The 11,623-nt window shown below is 47.8% G+C and overlaps 2 protein-coding genes across 5 annotated transcripts in view; both read left to right on the forward strand.

The window, feature by feature from the left end:
- WDR66 (WD repeat domain 66) overlaps window positions 1–10,471 on the forward strand; it is a 17,029-nt gene extending 6,558 nt beyond the window's left edge. For 3 of the 4 annotated variants that reach the window (XM_017734806.1, XM_017734807.1, XM_017734808.1), the window contains 11 exons: window positions 30–157; window positions 248–396; window positions 1,226–1,399; window positions 1,673–1,857; window positions 2,356–2,470; window positions 2,663–2,826; window positions 4,996–5,086; window positions 5,289–5,432; window positions 7,490–7,718; window positions 8,903–9,004; window positions 9,872–10,471. In XM_017734806.1, the coding sequence (XP_017590295.1) occupies window positions 30–157; window positions 248–396; window positions 1,226–1,399; window positions 1,673–1,857; window positions 2,356–2,470; window positions 2,663–2,826; window positions 4,996–5,086; window positions 5,289–5,432; window positions 7,490–7,718; window positions 8,903–9,004; window positions 9,872–9,996 (1,606 nt within the window). In that variant the 3' untranslated portion in view covers window positions 9,997–10,471. Of the gene's footprint in view, window positions 1–29; window positions 158–247; window positions 397–1,225; window positions 1,400–1,672; window positions 1,858–2,355; window positions 2,471–2,662; window positions 2,827–4,995; window positions 5,087–5,288; window positions 5,433–7,489; window positions 7,719–8,588; window positions 9,005–9,871 lie in introns of those variants that run through there. The other variant, XM_017734809.1, reaches the window with a different exon arrangement.
- The window catches only part of BCL7A (BCL tumor suppressor 7A), a 29,123-nt gene continuing 20,435 nt past the window's right edge, over window positions 2,936–11,623 (forward strand). Inside the window, exon 1 of the mRNA XM_017734810.1 lies at window positions 2,936–2,964. Within this exon, the coding sequence (XP_017590299.1) occupies window positions 2,951–2,964 (14 nt within the window). The 5' untranslated portion in view covers window positions 2,936–2,950. The remainder of the gene's footprint in view (window positions 2,965–11,623) is intronic.

Here is an 11,623-nt window from a genome sequence, read left to right on the forward strand (position 1 = left end):
GCGGAGACCCCCATTGCCCCCCCCCCGCGGGAGCCACTCGTGGCTGCGGGGAGTCACTGTGGGCTGCTGAAGGTGTGGGACTACAAGGAGACCCAGTACCTCGTTAGCAGGATGTTCTCTGAGGCTGGCATCCAGTGCTTATCTTATGACCCTGAAGGTATCGCAGCCCTGTGACCTCCCCAAGCCAAGCACTGGCTTTCCTGTGAGGAGTGATGGTGTCGTGAGACGTTTCTGATCTGCTTTCCAGGTTATTTGCTGGCTGCTGGTTTTACTGATGGAAGCGTTTACATCCTTGATGCAATTTCCCTTCAGTCCATCTGCGAAAAATTCCAGTTCTCGCAAGGTCCTGTGACTCACATCAGCTTCTCTTACGATTCCAAGTACCTCGCAACTGCTGTAAGCTTGTTTTTTCCGCTCGGTGATTTACATGCGCTGTTCCTGGGGCAGCTTTGGGAGGGACTGGGAATTGCCGGCCATCCTGCAAGGCACAGAGTGAGCAGGGCAGAGAGCTGTCCCTCCCCTGGGGCTTGGTGACTCTGAAATGCAGAGTGAGCAAGGCAGAGAGCTGTTCCTCCCCTGGGGCTTCCTGACTCCGAAGTGCTTTTCCTGGCTTGAAGAGTCACTCTGTAAAAACGTCACCAGTCACAGTGGCTCCCCAGCCCCGCTGCTGGCAGCGCCCCGTTCCTAACTTTAGTGACAAATCCTAGCTCTGCATCCATCTGTAGAAAGGGCTGGAGCAGGGATTTCCTTCTGGCTGGTGCTCTGTGAGAGAGCTGCTCCTTCGATCCCATGTCTCGATATAGAAGTGTAGAGGCAGCTTGAAGCAGTTTGACTCAGAGGTTGTAGCAACTGGTGCTGATCTCTACAAAGAAAAAGATTCCCCTTCCCTGCACGTGTGCCAGAGCACAGCAGTGGGAAGCATCTTCCTTGTGATTTCTAGGGAATCACAGAAATTCATTTACTGCCCTTTTTCTACATGAGCATGGCAGGGAATGGCTCAGATGCTCCCGCCAGGTTGAGGATTTCTGTGGTGCTCTCTTGAGAGCAGCTGCCCAAATGGGTCCAGCCCAGTGCTTTATCCTGGCAGTGACTCCAAACATCCTGGTGGGACTCCAGAACAGAAAGGGCCAGGCTAAGCCTAGAGGGGACACACCAAGTAACCCACTGCCAGCCAGGGGATGTGTGCGGGGATCGTGGCTCATTGACCTTTGTGCTGTTGTTGCAGGATGAGAATCATTCAGTGACTGTTTACAAGAGAGTCCTGCAGAATGGGAGCAGATGCTGGGAACACCTGGCAGGGCTGGACTCCCACTACAAACCCATCCGGAGCATCCTCTTTGGGGTCCACTCGGACAGCAACGAGCCCAGGCTCCTGAGCCTCGGGGAGGACCGGCAGCTGGTGGGTTGATGTGAAAGTTTAAAGGACAGAGATGATTTGTGGTTAAAGGGGTGGGGCTGGACAAGGCCATCAGAGGAGACTCCGTGTTTGGTTCCTTGGCTCCCAACTCTCTCCTCACCAGTTCCATTGCTGGGGGTTGTTTCTCAGACTGGTCTCGGCACTGAGGCTCTCCTATTGTGGCTTCTCCAGGAGATGCAAACCCAGTGATTCCACAAGGTCAAGGGTGCTGGCAGACCACAGGGGAGTTGCTGTGTTTCCTTGTCTTTCCTCCAGGTTGAATATGACCTGAACAGCAGCATCAAGGACCACTTGGTGGTCACACACAGGGACAGGCTGGAGCAGGCTGCGGTGCCCCTGTGCTTAGCCTGGTACCCACAGCTCAGCACCGAGTCCTTTTTCCTCACTGCCAACAGCTGCTACAAAATGAAGCTCTACAATGTGACAACCAAAATGTGCAGGTAGAGGATTGATTCAGGCCTGCCATTGCCTGGGAACCTCCTCCTGATCCTTGGTCTAATAACCACCATACTCCCACCCATGAGCATGGGATTGTCCATCTGTGATGCAGATCTTGGGAAGGCTCTAGTAAATCTAGAGCCTTCAGGTCACTCCACTCTTATGCCCATTCTGCTGTTCACTGATGTGTCATTTAGCAAGGTTGTGGCTGCAGCTGGGTCTTGGTCTGCTCAGCATGTTGGACTTGAGATGCAGCAGTTAGACATCAGATAAAGAGACAGGAGTTCACATGAGCAAAGCATAATAATCCCTGAGCACTAAATTAATTTCTGAGCCCCACTGTAGTTCCTTCTAGCCAGGGACCCTGTCCTATCCTCTCAGCCTCAGCACAAAGCCTCTGCACACCTCCCATATCTACCCATCCTCACACACAACAGCTGTTCAGAGGGGCAAAATGTTTTGGGTGGCCTAGAGTGGATAAATATGTTGTTTGCCTTTAGAAAGACCGTTTTGGGACCAACCTATGGCTCCCCCTTGGAGAAGATACAAATCCTCCCTAGGACAAGCTCTGCGGACCCCCAGCAACACTACCTGGTGTACATTACAAAGGACAAGGTATGGAGCCCCAGCTGCCCAGATGTACAAGAGCCCCCACTTGCAGAGCTGGTGGTCCCTTGGGAATTTCACTGGAGATGAAACCACATGTAGGCTGGTCCTGCCTGAGAGCTGAGAGAACTCCTGCGGAAGAGGATGTGGCATTGCCCCAATGGGACCCCCAGCCCTCCCAGACTCCCTCTTCCCTTCCAGGTGGGCTTGCAGATTCTGCCTGTCGATGGCAACCCCCACAAGTCCTCAGCCTTCATTTGCCACCCAGACGGTGCCTCTGACTTTGCCACCTCCCATGACGGGCGTTACATCTTTACAGCCGGGGGGAAGGAGCGCACTTTTATGAAATGGAAGGTCAACCTACCGTGAGTTATGGCAGGAAAGGGAAAGGAATCTTGTTAATGCTTTCCACAGCTACTTGGTCAACCCACTGGGCCCCAAGCAGCTCTGTGGGGTGGCAGCTGAAACAGGAGGGGAACGGTCTGGGAAATGGTGCCCAAATGGTAAGAAGTTGGGCAGAGGATTTTGTGGCCCCTGTGGCCTGGCCAGCATGATGGGAGATTGTCAGGGTTAGGCAGGGACCAGAAGAGCAGCACTGGCTGCTGCAGGAGGAGCACACAGGGCAGCTGCTGATACAAAACTGTCTGCTCTCCAAATGGGATAGGAATTTGCTGGGAAATCCCCCCTGCATTTGAAGACTGGATTTAGGACAAGCCACCTTCATCCTATAAAGCTTTGCTTACATGAATAAATGGCCTGCAGTAAATGGGGTGGCTGGAAGAGTGGAGGCTGCTTTAACAAAGGAGGATCTCCAGGCTCTGGCCCAGAGCAGCAGCGATGAATCCTGCCAGGTTTCTTACGCCATCCTCTGCAGGTTTCCCTCTGCCAGATCCCTTGGGCAGTGGTGCCAGATGTGCTCCCACGTGGCAGGGGGGTAACACAGCAGAGGCAGGATAGATATACTGGTTTCTTGGCACATCAAGGACCAAAGCTGCTCGTTGGAATACATTTGTGGGGCAGAGGCTCTTCCCTCACGGCTGCAGGTGCCCGGTAGGTACATTTGTACATAGAGAGGGAGCAAGGCAGCTGTGAATGGCATGAAGGCTTCCAGCCCAGCATGGAACCACTTCACACTTCAGGGACTGGGAAGGGAGCTTAGTACATGGCAGAGTTAGGATAGTGTGGCATGGTCTCCCTCAGTTTGTGTTGGTTTGGTTTTCTCTTTTTCAAATCCTGTGCAACACCCTCCTAGCACAGAGCACTCTGTCTCCTGGTTTCTGGGAAATAACTCCATGGGAGCTGGCTTTTAGCCCTTGCTCCTATGTTTGCCTTTTGGTGTGCACCTGGGAAACACCACTGCCCCTCACCTTCCTAGGACCAAGATTTTGTGGTTAAGACCCTGCTGGTCCTGCAAGGAACACATTTTGCAGGTACCATTCGCTCTGAGGAAAGCCCAAGGGGTGCCAAGCCAGCTCACCTTCATGTGCCAGAACAAAGGAAACCTGGGTGGGAAAGCAACGGGTTTATTTATTTTCTTTTCCACTTTGTGTGGCTTAAACAGTCGGGGGTCAGGATAAGCGACATTTTAAGGAAGGCAATAGAATATAAATGATCCTTCTTTATAATGGTTGGCCAGAGTCCAGGCAACACTGAATTTCTATGTAATTTGTTTTTGGAGCGAAGTTCTTGATGAGCTAATTATCATTTTATTGCTGCTTCTGGCATCTTGTGCATCTCCACTGTGTTTAATACCCAAATAACTTAATTATGAAAAAAGCATGAAGCTTGCAAAAAAACCCCCATGGAAGCAGCACTACAGAGGTGTGTGTGAAAGCTGCAGCCTTGCTGCCAGGCGTGGGGTATTATGTGGCAGTGCTATGCCATGATTGCACTGCCAGGCTTGGTTTCTTATTATATCTGCACAAGCCAAAGGGATTCTTTTGGCTCCAACTGCCTACGAAATTGAAACAAAGAGGTGGCTACTCAGGCGCTTTCAGTTTAATGCAAACTGCACCTGTGACTCCGTTGCCCGCCACGGCAGAGGAAGTCGGGTAATGGATTGCACTGAGTTATTGGGGAAAAATGTGTTAGATCAAGGAACAGGGAGTTGTGTGGTTTATTGCAAACACCAAGTCCCAGCCTTCTCTGCATGTTCAAAATGCTGATCTAGCTAATTCATCTCTCTCAATGTCTCTATAAGGAAGCAGAAAAGCCAAATGCCAGACACCAAGTTCAAGTCCATGGAAAAGCTCCTGGCTCCAAGCCCTGTACTCATTCCACTCAACAAGAGGACCATTCAGTAATAATTAATTCCCACACTGTGCTATTGTATGTAAAACCTGGGTATGAAATATGCTGTAGAAGTGCAGCTGATGATAAAATAGCACAGGGTTCAAGGCAGTGCTTTTCTTTCCTGAATTCTCAGGCCCAGGGATTTTATTTATTGAAAGTGTCTGTGAACGACTAGAAAGGGAACCGTGAAGGCTCTCCTCACATGAACCCTTCCTGTACCTTCTTTTCTCCACTTCTGCCAGTGCCTTGGATGCTGCTGCATTCCTGGGTGGGGAGGACTTGATCCCATTCTACAACCTCCTGAATGGTGGCAGAGAAGGGGAATTCTTCAGGGTAATTATGCTCACCGTGAATGCTGTCTGGCCACATCTGGCTGGAGTTTAATTTATACAGGCCTGACATTTCTTTATGTTTTGTCCAACTCGCCTTTAACAGCAATCTCATTGATATGCCTGTTAGTAAACCCTAAAAGGAGCCTTATCATCCGTGCCTGTTGGTAACTGAAATTTGCAGTGTTTGTTTGAATCCCTGGCAGGAACTGGAGGACTATTTTTACTACGTACAGCTGTGCAGCCAAGGTATCGATACAATGGAGAAGAGACAGGTGTCAACACATATTCCCTTGGAGGAAATTCCTTCTGTAATGAGAGCAATAGGATTTTATCCATCAGAGGAAGAGGTTGGTCAGCTGTTTTTATTGTTTTCAAAAGAAGAAAAAGCAAGACTGACTGCACCTCCCAAGTGTTCTAAGGGCCAGATTCTGACCATTGCTGTGCTGGATGGCTCTAGAATATATTTATTGGCTTTCAGTGTATTTTATCTGATCTGCATAAATATAGTAGTAGTCAGAATCTGGCAGCAAATTCCTCAAAATTTTCCTTGCTAGCAAGTTGGGCAACTGCAGGGAAGGCTGAACAAACCTGGAGCCTGACAGCTCATAGTTGTTCAACAGGGCAACCTCAGGGTCAAAATTTTACAGCAGAGAGAACTCATTTAATAAGGGTGCTGCTTCTTCCCCTTTGTGTGGCTGTTTCTCCAAGGCAGTTTGTATGTATACAAACCTCATTTGGTAATGTGTAACCTGGCATGACTGAATCTGAAGCAAGGAGATTTGAATAACGGCCTCTGAGCCCCAGCTCCAGCCTGTCACGGCAGGAGGGGTTCTCCCGAGGGCAGCGGTGCATCACTGCGCTCCCTCGGTCTTTCCGTGGGGGAGGCTGTGTTCATCTCTGCCATGGCACAGGAACCCACACGCTGCTGAGGCAGTGCTGTGAGTTTGTGCCATCCCATCTACCCAAGGATGCTCCGCTGCGAGAGCCAGATGGAAGGCAGGACCTTCGCCACAGCCGCCAGCAAACTGACTCACTTTGGAGCCCCCACAACCAGCAAATGTTTGTCTGAGCTGGGGCTGCTTTGCCCTGGTGTCAAGTTGAGGTGTTATCTCCTCATATTGTGTTAGATCTTTTCCTTGGGTTATTGCATTTTTGCATCTTGGGGACACAGAGAACATATTCCCTTGGGAAATGTCTCTGGAAGAATAACTGATAATGTCCCAAACTTCCCCAAATTAAAATATAAACAGCATTTCAGGCATGGAAACAGAGGTGCTGAGCTGTTGTGAAACCAGGCAACCTAAAATCAGTAATAAATCCAGAGAGAAGGTTCATCTCTCTCTCTCTCTCGTGTTTTAATAAAAGAAAAGCAGGAGGGAGAAAAGGCAGCTTGGGCTGACTAGAAAAGCTTTTGGGAATTGGTGTTTTTCTTTTGTAGTTCAGTGGGGTTGATATAAAACCTAATCCCAGATCAGCCAGAGCCAAGTGAAAATGACATTCACTACAGGAAAAATATAAGGCTGAGATTTCCCTCTTCCCCGGGCTTCATTCAGTGGAAAAACTTGTGACACCAGGACAAAGGCCCAAGGCTGAATGCAAAGTCCTCCCTGGGGAGATCTTGCATCAGCTTCCCTTCCCGGGGAGCAGCACGCTTGGTACGTGTTGGCACGGGGAATTCTCCCAGTGTTTCTCTGTGCCCGTGTATCTCTGAAGGGGCTGCGAGTACAATGAAGGCATGGAGCAGATGCTGCCTTTTGGACACACATCTGCACAGCTGCCAACTGGACTGACTCACAGCACCAGACTTCAGGAAAACCACTGGTATCCAGCACAGCCAGTGCTTGCCTGTTTGTCTGAGAGGAGAGTAAGTGATCCAGCAGTGCAGGGTGTCAGCCCCACTGAGCACATTTCAGATTTGGCTTGTGCAGCACCAGAACCACCCCAGACACAGGTCAGAGCAGGGGAAGATAAGATTTCTAATGCCAGCCAGGTTGTGCAGCCTGGTTCTGTAAGGACCCTCATGTGTGTGCTCCAAGAGCAAGGATGGTGTGTTTACTGGTTTGTGGTTTGCCTGCCCACTGTCCCAGAGCGGAGACACAGCTGTGCCAAAGGTGCCGGTAACAGCTGCAGGGTCACTGAGTGCCTGTCACAAGAGAGGAAATCCAAAATGACTGTGTTATGTGTAACCCCCATTTTAACTTACTACTGTCCTGTCAGCAGGTGTGTAACTGTTTGCCATGCCCACCCTCAGCTGCTGAGTGCAGCTTCCTACTGGGATGTGGTCATGGCACCCATGGCACCAACACACGCGCGGTTAGGGGACATTGGCATTCACGGGATCGGAAACTGGCCCAACGCTCTTCAAAATAAAACATGTAACAATCTGCCTTGTCTTGATCTTTAGATTGAAGAAATGATAAATGAGGTAAAATTCAGCAAGTATGCGGATACTGGAGAACAAGTGATAAAAATCAATTTAGGGGATTTTATCAAACTTTACATAAATCATCGACCTGCACTTGGCTTGTCAATGAAAACCATACAACGAGCATTTCAGGTTCTTGGTTACGATAATGAGAAGGGAGACAAAGTTATTGACACAGGAGACTTCCTGTCACTGCTTCAGTGCAGAGGTGAGTTATTTTGTTTCTAATATCAGTTTTATGCTTGCTAGTTCTGCCTGCAATTTCAGAACTTTTTTACTGTAGCAAGAAATTATTACAGAACGATAGCCTGGTAACCAGGGCAGGCGTGAGGACCCATCTGCCTTAAGATTTTAAATTGAATAATCACATGTCTTGTCCCAGCTGTGCTTCTTTTACTGCTCTGGAAATCTCTCCTGGCCTGAGGTATCTTGGCTGTTAAATGATAAGTACGGATCTTGGCAAAATGTATCCTTCTCCCAGTGTGCCCTTATCTGAATTGCTGTTCTCTCTTCCAGTCACACAGGCTCTGGAAAAGTAGTATAAAATTGATAAAAGGGAGACAAGAGAGGAGGGATGAAATTGGTCCTGGGCTGAATCTGTGTGAAAGACTGGATGGTTTAGTTGAGCTGAATCAGGGAGAACACTGTAAATGTGGGTGTTCATATGCTTGTGCCAGTGCCATAGAGTGTTAATAACAAACTTCTGTTGTCTTACTTCTGGTGTAAAAGCGCAGCTGAGCATTAAAACAGGTAAAGGGAAATGCTGGTTTACTGATGTACTTGTCAGTACATCACCTGGCAAGACTCCTTGCCACAAAGATCCTTGGAAACCAAGGATTCAACCAGTGTGAGAAAGGTTAGCTATTTATACAGATGGTGTGAACATCCATAAATAGGTACATCAGATAGAACAGTTTCATAACAGATCTATAACCTCATGCTCCAGGGCATGAGCCAACCACTAATCGGGAACAAGTGCTATGTCCATGTTATTTCAAGATACTAAATCAAGACTTTTCTCCACCTTCCTCTTTCTCGCCTGCATGAAAATGGCTACATGGACTGTGATCTGTGCCAGGAATTCTCCAGTGGGAATAGAAGCTCAAGCCCCTGCAACTGCAATGTATCTTAAAGAGCTGTCTGCATCAGAATTTCTCCCTTTGACTGACATTTTTTCCCAAAATGCCATAGGGAAGAGCAATTTTCCTTAGGATCAACGTTTTCCTGCATTGGGATCACGTGTTTTGGTTGGCAATGTGTGTATCTCAGAGAAGCCAGATCCTCCTTTGAACTGTCCTGTTTAATTCATGCACTTTGTAATTTGAGTTGCTTTTGAGTTTTTGTGCTCTCAACCCCATAACCCACGGGCTGGGGTTGCTCTGTTGTGTACAGGGGAGCAGATGACAGAGGACGAGCTGGCTGAATGTCTGATCACCTTGCTGGGCAGGAGACCCAGGGAAGGAGGATCTGAACCGGACACCTGTGATCCCACAGGTACGGGATTAGCATTCCACACAGCACAGAAGCAGGATTGTTTCAACTCCCAGATGGAATAATTTAAATTTCAAACCCATTTACCCTGTTAGGCCAAGAGCTGTCAAAACTGCTCAGATGGGATTGCAAAAATAGTCACAGAGCTACAGACTGTCCTTCATCCACGCAGCAATTACATGGGTGTATCTAAAAATAAATGGACAATGAACTATAACTGGGGCCTGACAAGATTACATTGCTGTTTATCTGCTGGCTGGAACTGAAATTAGAAACACACAGGGAAATCCCAGTGCTGATTTTACCCAGGACGCAGTGCCCATTGTAACAGAGCTGTTGGTAACGACTGCATTTGTCTGCAATTTATGTCCCAGTCTACACCAGTCTGGAACAGCAAATTATAGCATTGATTTGAGCCAAGCGGCTGTATTTAATTGCCCATTGTAACTGGAACTGCATTTTTGTACAGTTCATGTCCCAGTCCCCACCAGTTTGGAACAGCATCTGTTTAGGGTCACTGGCAATGGGCCGCATGCAGCAAAGGTGCCGCTCCCGAAGGGAGCTGCCTGGTGCTGCAAAGCAACTTGGAAATCCCTGGATCCCTCAGGATCCTAAATCACATCAAATCGACCAAGTGTAAAAGTTGTCTCGTGACTCCTCTGAGGCAGAGACCTGCTGCAAGGTGAGACACACAGGTTTAATCCCTGATATAAACACACAAAGTATCAAGCTAGTAAACCATCACTTTGTCATGATCCCTTCGTACATCTTTAAAAACATTTCATTCACTTCTTGCTGCTTATAAATTTTACTGGAAAGCCATTTTTACGTTGCTTCTCTGTGTCTTGTGTTGTTGTTACTGCTCTACAGGTGCAGCAGCTTTGACTGAAGAAATTCCAGCAGAAATCACAACAGAGGTATTTGTTGCAGACATTCTTAGCTTACCTATTGCTAAACCAGAGAAAAAGAACAGAAGGAAAGAGAACAATCTTTGATCTACAGAGACTCAGAATCATAGCAACCACAAGATTTTCTGTCTGTTCCTACTTTCCAGGATCCTCTCCTCGAATATCTGCAAAATTTATGGCTTGTGTTTATTATAAAGTAAAGGTCACATAGTTGCATTTCAGTCAAACTCTAGAATAAGTCCCCAGTTTGGCACACGCCACAAACCTGTAATTTCATGCCTATCTAGGGAAACACTGGGGTGGCTGGAAAGAATGAAGCAGGTGGCCACTCCAACCTTGGCTGGAACCTTCCTAGAAGTCATTTCAGGTGGGTTTATGTCAGATGCAGTCTATTTTCATTATGTTAGGACAGTATTCATTTGTGAAACTTGACAGCAAAAGAGCAGTGTAAGAGTACTGTATTGATTAAATACATTGATAAATGCTTTGACAGGTTAGAATGGATTTGTAATTATAAATCCAATGGACCTCGGTAAAGAAAGCAATGCTGTGGTGTACTTTACAACCACGCTTCTCTTTTGGCCTTTAAACTGACTTTTTCTTTCTGAAAGTAGTAATTCCAATTAGCAGTGTAATACCAATGGGACGGCATCGCACTGTGTGTGTATAAACAGCATAATGAGACTGATACAAGTTGCCGTAGAAAGATCAGTGAAGTGCTGTTGAACAGCTCCCTTCTTTACATCATCCTCGGCATCAATTTGAATAATAATGTAGGCCCTTAAGAAGCGTTCCTTTCAGAAGCAATGTTTTTTAAACAGAGATCGCTGTTGTGTACTCAGAGCATCTGTGATTGTACAATTAGCACGAGCAGCAAGGTGTGCATTAGGGAGAAGTTAATGAAGGAGTCCATCAGTACCACACCAGAGCTCGCAGGTCTGTGACAAATTTCCTGCAGAGCATCACCTCCCATGTAACTCATTTACCCTTTATGTTCGTGTACTTCCATGGATCTCTGTCGGAGCTGAGCCTCCACTGCTCAAAAGCAGCCCAATTCCATGGATATTACTGGAATTATTTAAAGCAGCTGAGAAACTTTATAAGCACTGGGGGGAAAAAAATCAAACTCTGCTAATTATGGATTATGCTTCCTGTTAAATAGGGGACTACATTGCCCATTCCTGTGTTCAAGGTCTGTCACAGCAACTGGTGCAAAGGTGGCAGGGGTCTCTGTCGCCGCCCTGCACAAAAACCCGTATTTTCTCTATATGTAAAGTGCTTTGAGGTTTTTAAAATCCCTGGATTTTAGGACTGGAGTTTGCTTTGTGGTAAAGTGTAACTGTGCTCTTGATGCTGCTAGACTGCACTGGTTTATCACAGAATCACGAGAATCAATTTGGTTGGAGAAAATCTCTGGGATCCTCGAGTCCAACCCTTGACCGGTCAGCACCTTCTCACCTAGACCATAGCACTAAGTGCCACATCCAGTCTTTCCCTGAAGGGGAGGTGATTCCACCACCTCCCTGGGCAGCTCTTGACAGCCCTTTAAACTTGAGGCGAGCTGAAATCGGACAAACTTTTTAGTTCTAGGGTAACTTACGGCCTGAGCTTGGTGGAAGTGGGGAAAGAACGTTGTCTTGCGCCCGCTCCAGCGAACACTCGAGGAAAACCAGCGACGGGAACTCTGGAAGCCCCCGGGCGCGCGGGGCCGGCG

The sequence above is a fragment of the Corvus brachyrhynchos genome, unplaced genomic scaffold, assembly GCF_000691975.1.
Source record: "Corvus brachyrhynchos isolate BGI_N302 unplaced genomic scaffold, ASM69197v1 scaffold114, whole genome shotgun sequence".
In the NCBI taxonomy this organism is placed as follows: Eukaryota; Metazoa; Chordata; class Aves; order Passeriformes; family Corvidae; genus Corvus; species Corvus brachyrhynchos.